Source organism: Hyperolius riggenbachi, chromosome 10 (genome assembly GCF_040937935.1).
Source record: "Hyperolius riggenbachi isolate aHypRig1 chromosome 10, aHypRig1.pri, whole genome shotgun sequence".
NCBI lineage: Eukaryota > Metazoa > Chordata > Amphibia > Anura > Hyperoliidae > Hyperolius > Hyperolius riggenbachi.
In genome coordinates this window covers 123,517,854-123,529,861 of record NC_090655.1, presented here as the reverse complement: position 1 = coordinate 123,529,861, position 12,008 = coordinate 123,517,854, and the positions used below count along the sequence as shown (strand labels likewise).

Below are 12,008 nucleotides of genomic sequence, written 5' to 3'. Positions count from 1 at the left end.
ACCCTTAAAGGACAGCTGTAGTGAGATGGATATGGAGAATGCCATTTCCCCCCCCCCCCCCTTTAAAGTGGATCTGAGATGAGCTTTTACTCCTTGCATAATTGTGTTCCTTTCCTATTGTTTATCGCAGGGCTGTGGAGTCTGTACAAAAATCCTCCGACTCCTCAGTTTAGGATTCCACCGTCCTCGACTCCTCTAATTTGCATATTACAATCTTGTTGATTGAAAGTATGTAACATGAAATTCATCTCTTAACTGCCAACGCTTGAGAATTTTATATGGAGACTGCCATATTTATTCCCTTTAGTCGTAGACTAAAACTAGTCCTTGGTAAGAGTATTTGTAAAAGGTACAGACTGGAACAAAGAGCATCTATCAGGCCCTAGGCAATGTGACTGGGTATATGTAAGAGTGATGTGCAGGTACTCTGCAGGGGAATAAGGAGATTCTTCCTCTATTACACATTTCTTCATGTACAATCTGAACCAGGTTTATGGGTGATAGAAAACACCTCTATGTTCAATGTGCACAACATTCTCAGTTGATTCCTTGCAGCTCTGTGGAGAGTGCATATGTAGAGTATAGTACTACTGTGTAACAAAGTAAACAAGAGACAGATGAAATTAAAGTTTTATACATACCTGGGGCTTCCTCCAGCCCCCTTCAGGCTAATCAGTCCCTCGCTGTCCTCCGCCACCTGGATCTTCTGCTATGAGACCAGGTACTTGAGCCAGTCTGGCATAGTGCGCATGCACACACCGCCGCTGGGAGCGTACTACACCTGCGCAACACTATTGCGCAGGTGCAGAACACTCCTGGCTGTGGAAGCGGCATGCGGCCGGACTGCGCTGACTGCCTGAATTACCAGGACTCATAGCAGAAGATCCAGGTGGTGGAGGTGGACAGCGAGGGACTGATTAGCCTGAAGGGGGCTGGAAGAAGCCCCAGGTATGTATAAAACTTTTTTCTTTTCATCCTTCTCAGGTACCATTTAATTCGTAGTCCCCAAACCAAATTTTAACATAGCAAATTATTTTATTTCATGAGCAAAGAGAGTTCGTACATTTGCATAAATCAGAATCAACGCAGAATTATTTCCATCTCATTGACCATCTCTATTAGTGACATGGCTACACATCAGGCTTTATACTTGCAGCATAGATGTTATTTAGTGTAAATATAAATATACAGTCACAATCAGATGTGTAAATTTGACTTTAAAAATACGGGACTGCTTTTATTGAAGCAGCACAAGTAACTAATTTTGATTGGGTTATTTCATTTTTGTGGACTAAGCACAGCTATTACTGTATGTATAAATTATTTATGATGACTATTATCTGAGAAATAGAACATTTTATCATATTTTCTATTTTAATTACAGTTTAAATTCATTAGGAGTTGGAGTCGGTGCATTTTTTTTTTCCGACTCCAGGCACCCAAAATTGCCCCGACTCTGACTCCATGACTCCGACTCTACAGCCCTGGTTTATAGGGCATTCCTCAAGCCAAATACTTTTTTGTTTTAATACTCTTAATTCCCTATAAACTAAACAAGCCTCGCCCACAGCTTTTCAGATAGCCTTGGCATTTTCTGACAGTAGCAAGGGCTCATGAGAGCTCAGTCTGGGCAGGGAGAGGGATTACTAGCCAGAGATTTCAGAGGAGGAGGGAGGATTATTTTTTTTTTCAGGCTGAGTGCTGAAGATGCAGATAAGCTTGCCTGTGTGCAATGTTTACAAACAACATGGCTGCTGTTATTGTATCACAGGAAGAAATAATCATATTCTATTGTAACTGTTTGCAGCTAGATTTGCTGTGTAACCTATCTAAACTTTAGATAAACTATAGACAAGTTGTTTGTTATAGATAGTTTTTCATCTCTGATCCGCTTTAAGCAATAACAGTTGCCTGGCTGTCCTGCTGATTCCCCCCCCCCCCCTTTTTTTTTTTTTTCTTTTTTTTTTACCCTTTTAGCCATAGACCCTGAACAAGCATGCAGCAGATCAGGTGTTGTCAGATCTAACTAGGTTATCTGCATACTTGTATCTGGTGTTTAGACACTACTGCAGCCCAATAGCTCAGCAAGGCTACCAGGCAACTGCTATTGTTTAGCCGCTTGACGGCCATAGGCTTACACCCCCCTAAAGACCAGGCTATTTTTCCTTCCTTATTCTCCCTCCACCCTGTGCCGTCCTTATCGCCATAGGGAGGCGATCGGCACTTATCCCCGTCTCTCATAGGCATCAGCCTATGAGAGGGCTCCATCCGCCAGCCAATCCGGGGGACAACGGAGTGTCAGCCGTACATTGCTGCAGGAGATCGCAGCGCTGTACAAAGGTAAACAAAGGGGAATTGATTCTCCTTTCGGCAGAAAACGGCCTGCTAGCCACGATCGCCATGAACTGTCAGGGAACGATCGCGCATTAACCACCCTGGCGTTCTATTAAGATCGCCAGGGCGGCTGCGGGAGGGTTTTTTTTAAATAAAAAAAAAACTATTTCATGCAGCCAACTGAAAGTTGGCTGCATGAAAGCCCACTAGAGGGCGCTCCGGAGGCGTTCTTCCGATCGCCTCCGGCGCCCAGAATAAACAAGGAAGGCCGCAATGAGCGGCCTTCCTTGTTTTGCTTACATCGTCGCCATAGCGACGAGCGGAGTGACGTCAGCCGACGTCCTGACGTCAGCCGCCTCCGATCCAGCCCTTAGCGCTGGCCGGAACTTTTTGTTCCGGCTACGCTGGGCTCAGGCGGCTGGGGGGACCCTCTTTCGCCGCTGCTCGCGGCGGATCGCCGCAGAGCGGCGGCGATCAGGCAGCACACGCGGCTGGCAAAGTGCCGGCTGCGTGTGCTGCTTTTTATTTCACTACAATCGGCCCAGCAGGGCCTGAGCGGCAGCCTCCGGCGGTGATGGACGAGCTCAGCTCGTCCATACCGCCCGGCTGGTTAAGCTCCAGGACTTTATGCCAATTGGCGTTAGGTAGTCCTGGGGCTGCCACCGCGGTCACGCCCATTGTGACGCAGTCGTTAGGTAGTTAAAAGGAAATGAATATGGCAGCCTCCATATTCTTTTCACTTCAGTTGTGCTTTAAGCACATCATGGCCACAAATTAAGAGAGCATTCTGGGGTGTTTTGTACTAAGGCAAAAACCGATCCGTTGCCACGGTATTGCTGTTTGTCTTAACCTTCTGATATTCACCTACTGCAGCAGGGTATGCCCTATGACTGTATTATCTGCGTTACCCTTGTTTGTTTTTATCTCTTTCATCTTTGCCAGTATATTTGAAAAGCACCACTGAATATGCTGGTGCTATATAAAGCTATGATGATCATCTCAACACTTTGTTAATACATTACTTGTGAAATTCTTCCATTATCTTGCAGCCTGTAGAAGATGTCAGCGCTATTTCTTGGAATCAGCAAGTGCAGCACATCTTATCCTCAGCACATCCCAGTGGTAAAGCTGTGGTGTGGGATCTCCGCAAGAATGAGCCTGTAATTAAAGTCAGTGACCACAGTAACCGCGTGAGTACCAGTACATGACTAACGTGCTGCAGGTCCTTTTTATTATTCGTGAATGCTATCATTTCACTGATTGCACCACCTTCCACAGAACTGCAGTTTTAAAGAGCTAAATGGCACTTAGATGCATAGCTACAAGCATTCTATTGACCATGCTGTCAAGCTGCTGAAATTTCACCCTTGCAGTATTGATTTGTAAATTTGTAGCTGCCTTTCTGGCTTTCACCTCCCATGTTTCATTTCCTTTTCTATAAGGCACGCCTCTGTTTTCATGCATGTTTTCTGCACAGGAAAATGAATTTAACCTAAAAACCCATATTAATCAATGGGCTTGTTCAAAGTTTAATGCGTTTTTCACATGCAGAAAAAAACACAGCAGTGCAGCACTGAGTGCATTTTCACTATTCATTACATTAAAGGACCACTATCGCGAAACACTTTGTTTTAAAGTATCCCCATAGTAGTTACTGCATACATACAGAAGAATCGCTGTGTATTTCCTTTTAATTGTTAGTGGGGTTTTTTTACATCCATGTGCGCCCTGTATGCTGGCTCAGTGCAGAGGAAGGGGGGGGGGACTGTTTATTTAGATAGCTCCCAGAGTCCGTCAGCTCAGTGTCATCATCTCTGCACTGAGCCTTGTATCCCAGCATACAGGGCTCACATGGAAGGTAAAAATAAAACCACTAACAATTAATTAAAAAGAAATACACAGTGATTCTTCTGTATGTATGCAGTAACTACTATGGGGGTACTTAAAAACGAAGTGTTTTGCCATAGTGGTCCTTTAAAGCTTGGTTCACATATAAAAAGGTGTTTTTGACAGTTAGCATAAGTATTATATGTGTTTCTATGGGTGTGTTTACACATAAAAGGTGTACTTTTCTGGTTCAGTCAAGTAAAACTGATAGAAAACTGATGCAAAACTAACGGGACAGTACTGGACTGGAGTGGACTGAACTGGACTGAAAATGTGCAGATATATGTGTGAACCAGGCCTAAGGGAGGGATCGCAATTGTGCAGTTTGGCAGCATTTTGCTGCAATGCGAAATTGCATGCAAAAACGCATGTAAGGATTTTCTATAGGGCTGCTGGGGGCGTAGCAATAGGGGATGTAGAGGGCCCTCCCTCAATTACAGTATCAGCTCTCTATTGGTCCTGTGCTCATAATAATCACTTTTAGAGATACTTTGAATAGTGGGGATCATTAACAAACCGCTCCCCATCCCCTTCTTGCACCTCTGACACTGTAGTTGCCATTGGCAGGTTTTGGTGTGCCATATCAATTATGTATAGAGTGCTTGGGGGGCCCAATTGTAAAACTTGCATCGGGGCCCACGGCTCCTTAGCTACGCCACTGGGGGCTGCTGTGGGTTCAGGAGTTAGTTGCGATTTTCCATAGCCTTGAAAAAAAGATACAACCTGCACTACTATTCCGCTTAAGGTGTGCATTTCATCATTGCAAACAATGTCTGACAAAAAACTGACAGACAAGAGTGCTCCCTGCCCTAATTGTATACGCATCCAAGTCCCTGGGCAGGTTTCCCTCCATGTAACATGAGTTCCATCAGATTGTGAATATTATGAACAGATTGTGTAGCCAAGCTCTCATACTACATGGAAGTGGTAAAATTGGTCAGTGTTTGGCCAATCCACATTGGATGTGTTCATTGGATCTCTTACCAGTGTGTGCTATTGCTGGTAAAACCTGGAGTGAGCAGTTTTTCAGCTGTGTTTATATTGATCTCTGGGGCATTCGCCAGAAGAAGCATGATTAATATGCTGATGTATTCCTCCCCCCATCATTGTATCTAGTTGCTGGAGAGTAAACAGTGGAAATGGTTTTTCAACAGGTGCATATTGGGTACCATCTTAAGTGAATATGGAAGTGTTACTCTGTACCTTCATTTCTACTGCAGATTAGTGATTTAAGGGTTATTGAGTAAACCTTAGTCACAGAAACTCTGTGCTGGCTGGGAAATGTGGTGTTATAACGTTTTATGGTTATTGTTGCCGTTGGCATGATCTGTTATTTTTGGATAACCTATTAATGAGAATCTCCAGTCCAGAGATCAGGCATACCACAACCCCCAGCAAAGGATCCAAGAAGTGCCACCTCTAATCAAACATCTAACAATCTAATCGTCAATAGAAACAGAAGAGGGCACCTTCAAGTTGGTATTTAAAGAGGAACTCCAGTGAAAATAATATTGTAAAAATGAAGCACTTTTTTTATTACAATTATGTATAAATGATTTAGTTAGTGTTTGCTCTCGCTGATACTTACTAAAATTTACCACATAGTGACATTTTTACTGCTGGCAGGTGATGTTAGTGGAAGGAGAAGCAACTTGCTTTCTTGGCAGTTGGAATCAGCTGTAAACAGCTGTTATTTCCCACAATGCAATGAGGTTCACAGACAGGAAACTGTCAAAACCATGGTCCTGACATCACACTGTGGGAGGGGTTTCACCACAATATTAGCCATACAGGGTCCCCTGATGATCCGTTTGAGAAAAGGAAAATATTTCTCATGGGAAAGGGGGTATCGGCTACTGATTGGGATGAAGTTCAATCCTTGTTTATGGTTTCTCTTTAATAGCACTGTTGACCTACCTCAGATCCATGTCAATTTAAAGGGAACCTGAAGCGAGGAAAATTTAAAATAAACACATGACGTTGCTGCAAATTAATATTATATACTTACCTAACCGTATGTTCCTCTGAGGCCCACCATTTTCTTCTTACAGTGATCCCTTACAGTTCTGACAATATTTATTCTGAACTGAAATCTACCAGATGCTGTCAGTTATATATCAGCAGCTGTCAGTTACAACGGAATGTGCAAGGTAATGTCCATGTTTCCCTATGGCTCAAGTGGGTGATATTACAGTTTACCAGTGTGCTGACCAGGAAGCTGTTAGGGGGTAATGGCCATTTTTAAAATGGAGGACAGAGAAATCCATTGATCACAGTGGACAAATGGGACGCAGGAGAAGAGAAAGAGGAGAAAGAGATTGAATAGTGGACTACACAGGAGGCAATTATGACCTGTGTATGGTTATTTTGACTTCTTATTTTCAGTTCAGGTTCTCTTTGGGCTCGTTTCCAATGTTGCATTGCGGATTCGCCTGGATTCCACCGTGGACGAAATCGCATGCGGATGCGTTTCCGCATGCTCTTTCCCTGCGATTTCGCATGCGATTTTGCATGGCTAGGAAGCGGGAATTTAACCATGTCACTGCCTGTGTAAAGTTCTATAGCCTTACATGCGAAATCGTACGCGAAATCGCGTGGAAAACTGCATGACAAAGCCGCATGCGATTTCTCTATTAAAAGCATTGCGGGCGATTCGCCCGCATTCCTGCCACACGCGAAATCTGCCGGCTCTGCCGTGCAGATTTTCCCCGCACACCAAAACGCACCCGCACGACTCACAAGTGGAAACGATCCCATCCACTTGTATTGCCTATGCGAATTTGCATGCAGTGCCTGCATGCAGGCTGTTTTATATCGGAATAAAATTGAATAGAAACTTAAAGGCGCCTTTCTACTGTTTCTATTGATTGGAACATTAATCAGAGTTGTAGGATAAATGAGTGGTTATAAAAGAAGAAAAAAAAAAGGAAATCTGTTGAACATGGTTATACCCTGTAACAGGGAGCCGGCTAACTATTTATACATTAGGGCCAGTTCAGACGGACGGCTGCTGAGCGGTGGGTGTGTACATACTTACCTTACCATCGGTTCCTCTCAGAAGCTCACCATTTTCTTTTTACAATGATCCCTTCCAGTTTTAGAGAGGAAGGGGAGAACTTGTGCTGCAGGTTCACTTTACCCCCCATGTTTTCTTTTCAGATGCACTGTTCAGGAATGTTGTGGCACCCAGAGATAGCTACGCAGCTTATTCTCTCCTCTGAAGACGACCGCCTCCCAGTCATCCAAGTCTGGGATCTGCGCTTTGCAAGCTCCCCATTGAAGATGCTGGAAAACCACACAAGGTAGAGCTTAATGCAAATTAAAGCATTCACACAATATGGAAAAATCCAACCACCTAGGAAGAGGAAGCAGTGGCTAGCATATCAGAGGCACTAGCTGCAAGTTATTCTTCCTAGATGACTGGAGATTTGCAGATTAGCCAAATTCTCAATTCAGCCCTGCTTATTTCACTTGCTTTTGTGAGGAATGGTGCATGTCTTTGTTTAAGAGAGGAGACTGGGAGAGGGAGGGCTGCTGGACTTTGTCATAAAGCCAGCAGTGATAATTGCTGGTGTTCCCATAGAATCTGTTACAAAGAGTTATTCCTATTAGAGCACACATGTGCATGTGGCAATCCATTATCCTCCTTTCTACATTTTTAAAATCTTTCAAGTGTATACTGAGAGCAGTACAACTACTTTCCTCTTGCAACCTGTACTTTGGACTGGCCAAAACCTGTCGGTTCTGTCACAATTTTAACTGCCTACTTTTTTTGCGATAGTGGTCCTTAAACGTTTACTTTTATGTACCTATGAATAGATACTGATATTTTAATGTGGAAAGTGTAATCCTGCTTTAAGCCAGAATTATGTAATAAAGCATTTTTTATGAAATTTGATGTTCTTCCTTCATTTAGGGGCATTCTATCAGTCTCGTGGAGCAAAGATGACCCAGAATTACTCCTCAGTAGTTCTAAAGATAATCGTATACTTTGTTGGAATCCAAGCACAAGTGAGGTAAAGCCAGTACTTGTATACATTAACAAATCATTTTATTCTAATGGCCTTGGGTTGTATATTATATCATTTTTACTGTCCAATTTCATGAAAAAAAATTTAGTTTTGGATAATGTTTTTTGGGTCAAACTATTTTGAAAGTTTTTGGTGTAGTAGTTTGCCCCTTTGCATGAGAAATTGGATCTCCTGCTAGTTTTTATGGCTGTTCCTTATTTCCTGTTCCCTAGGCTTCCACTTTTTATATAGAAGCCACAAAATTCCATGGGGGTCCAAGAAACAGGAAGTGAGGGAAATCTCCAGTGATGATGTACAGTAGACCATATGCAATCCTCCCAAAAGTTTTTAACCCCAGAAATAAAAATAAATTAAAAATCCTGAAATTTGGGTATAACCTTGTTATTACCTAGAATTATTGTTCAGTTTATGGAGTGTCTGACTTTAATGTTCTATGTTGCAAGTTAATTGTTTTTAAGTCCCTTATTACACTTTAAATTGTAGGTGGTATATGAGCTGCCGGTAAGAAACCAGTGGTGTTTTGATGTCCAGTGGTGCCCACGCAATCCATCAGTGTTTTCAGCAGCTTCTTTTGATGGGTGGCTCAGTGTGTACTCTGTCATGGGTGGAAGCCTGGAAGCTCAGCAGAAGAGCCAAGCAGACAAGGTATGTTCTGCCATTACTAACAAGATGCAGGAATGTGCCATTTATTCAATAAGCTAGGGGATCTGATGCTTTGTAATTTTCACAATGAGCAAGCCTGTAGAGATACCGCCAGCCAGCTTATGTGCATACTGAATACTCCTGACCGCTGCTGTTCAGCACCCAATGAGCAGAGAGGGTCAGGAGGAGCTCACTGCCTTATGGGTCACATTGCGCTTCTCGTGTCTCTGATACTTCCAAGCCAGGAGGAAGAAGTATCTAGTCACATGGAGCACAACGTGATACGCAGGAATCAAGGACTTATCACCTATTTGAGTAGGGTAAGTGAAGTTACTTTTAAACTGGGGAAGGGTATAGGTGAAATTGGAGAGAACTCTATTTTAGACTTCAATATTTACACTAGAAGGTAATTTAAGACCTGGCCAGCACACAAATGTATTTAAAGGATACCTTCGTCCTGAGCCAATTCGGAAATGGATTGTGTATGTGTGTGTGTGTGTAGAGGTGGGCATAGGCTTATTGCATCTCCTGTGGCCCTGCGTCCATCTCCGTTCAGCTGTAACTGGCCCCGTTCACAGGCCTGGGTCCGTGTAGGCGCATTATGCCTGTGGAAGTACACGCACACTTCCACAGGAAGACGTAGCCAGCACGCTTGGTCACCTGACCCAGACATACTGTGTGCACACACACAGTTTGTTCGCTTGTGTACCTGGTGGCCGCATGCGCCGGGCATGGTTTTCCACCGGAGTACATGCATACTCCCGCGGACATAATGCGCCCGTGAACGGGGCTGGATACAGCTGAACAGCGATGGAAACACACACACACACACACACACACACACACACACACACACACACACACACACACACACACACACACCTACATTCACCTTCCATTTTGTAGCAAATGCACTTTATTCTAAGCAGCAATGCATTTAAAGTCTGAAAGGGAGCTGTTGTTAACAATACTGCCGTTGCACATAATGCCATACCACACCACAAGCATAATCACAATCAAGGGCCCATTGCAAATCTATACTAGAGCCTATGGAAAGGCTCTCCTCATTACCTAATAGCAGCAAGATAAGCAAGAGATGGTCTTGCCTAGTGCATGCAAGACTAATATCGAACAAAGTCACTCGCTTAGATAAGCCAGCAATTACAAAGGTCTTGAAGCGTAACTGTCGGGCATAACATAATCGATTCTTTATTTTTACCTGGTAAACAAGTAATAAGGATGCTAACCAGACAATCCAAAAGTCAAAAATAGCTCTTATTTTGCTTGTTCATAAAAGATAATTCCCCAGTTTCTCTGGCTTTTATTTGGTGCATCTGCCGCACAAAGTAAGTAGCAGGACGTGCTGGGTTTTCTTTACTTTCCCCTCAGACTTGACTAATGCAGCCTGATTGACTGAAGCCTCTTTCCCTCCCATTTTCCCTTCCCACACCTCTGTTCCGCTCTGATTGCAGCTTTTGAGCATGAGAAATATTGGCCAGAGTCGCACAGTGACAATGCACTTTCTATTGCAGAGATGGGTGGGAGTGTCTGAAGACTGGGAGGAGGGTGAGCAAGGCATGCGCAGAGTAAGGGAGGAAATTGTGTCCGGAATGGCTTCAAGAGAGAGAGTCGAAATGGAAAATCCTAAGAAGGATTTTCTCTTTATTTACTATAGCAAAATCACTAAAATGAAAATGTGGACAGTGCATTACATATGTTATGTAAGTAGAGCAAGTATTTATCTACTTATATATGTGGGTATTTTTCTGAGATACTGGCTGACAGCTCCTCTTTAAGTGGCAGCTAAATGCCAGTTTAAGCCAATTGCACGAGTTGTTAACATACTGACAGATTCATTACTACTTAGGCAGTGGTGATGCATACACAGTCCATTATGGATCATATAACAGCAGTGCGTTTGTCTGTCTAGCACTCATTTCCGCTAGGGCACACAGAAGTCTAGGTCCAGGTAAAGCCGCAGGTATGCACAGCGTGCAGCCAACTCCCTCACTTACTGACACTTAACCTCTGTATCAAGGCTGATGTCCACAGAGTTAACGGACTACCGCCGAAGATCAAGCAGGCGATGGGCGGCAGCTAGACTTTGGCTAATGGCACCCAGACTCCATAGATTGGCTCCATAGATAACTATGGTGATGGCAAACCACGCCAGTGGGTTCAGGAAGACAACATGCAGCAGCAATGTTGACTAGTTTAGCCGAGTATTTCTGGGCTTTCTCAGGGTGTGGTTTACTCAGGTGGGCCAATCCCTATAAGGGCTCTCATGGCTTCACCTCTCAGCACACCGATTGGGTAAGTCCCCTGTGCAGCTCCCACACCTCATCTCTAATGCATAGTTCTCAGTATTGTATAGCATTACACAATCTCAAATGTAGAGCAATGCAGAATAGTTGGGGGGGGGGGGGGCTTGAGGAGGGGAGATGCCAAATACCGCAAAACAATGACTTCAAACCCTCATTTGCACACTTCAGCCATGCCTACAATAGTATCCGGATCTATATCTGCATATCAACAAATCAGGTACTAACCCCCTCAGCTCTTATGGACCTATACCTAATCAGATTATAATAAGGAAAAAGTAATTACACATTGAACAGAATCAAAAGACCAAGAAACTATAGCAAAAATGTTAGAGGCAAACCAAAAAAAGGAAGGGAAAACAACTCTACAAATGAAGTTAGTTTAGCTACCTGTTCAGATTGGATTTTTGAGCTCCCATTTTAGTTATAAAGCATACAAACTTGGACTGCGTCCAGTGTTTTTATCAACTGCATGCCTGTTCTATTTCAGTGATTTGTTAGGTGGCAAAGCCTTAATCAGGAAACCCGCCCCAAAGATTTCACACGTAGAAGAGAAATTCAGCAATTGGTACACAGATTTCTAGTTATACAGGTCCACTTTAAAGCTGATTTGCAGACAAGCGGGTAAAGTTACTGCAAGAAAGCCCAGGGGATGTGCATAGCCCATGAGACATGCTGCCAGTAATACAGGTCCCAAGGTGTTTCCTCCGCTTTATTATTACTGGCTGGTTTCCATCACTTATTCTATAGGCATATCTATTTCTAAATACCTGTATCCTTGTTGCAAACTGTT

General features: G+C 43.4%; 1 protein-coding gene across 4 annotated transcripts in view; it reads left to right on the top strand.

Moving 5' to 3' along the window:
- The window catches only part of SEC31B (SEC31 homolog B, COPII coat complex component), a 109,503-nt gene that overhangs the window by 41,376 nt on the left and 56,119 nt on the right, over positions 1-12,008 (top strand). For all 4 annotated transcript variants that reach the window (XM_068257876.1, XM_068257875.1, XM_068257874.1 and 1 more), the window contains exons 6-9: positions 3,384-3,524; positions 7,381-7,523; positions 8,138-8,237; positions 8,736-8,897. In XM_068257876.1, the coding sequence (XP_068113977.1) occupies positions 3,384-3,524; positions 7,381-7,523; positions 8,138-8,237; positions 8,736-8,897 (546 nt within the window). The remainder of the gene's footprint in view (positions 1-3,383; positions 3,525-7,380; positions 7,524-8,137; positions 8,238-8,735; positions 8,898-12,008) is intronic.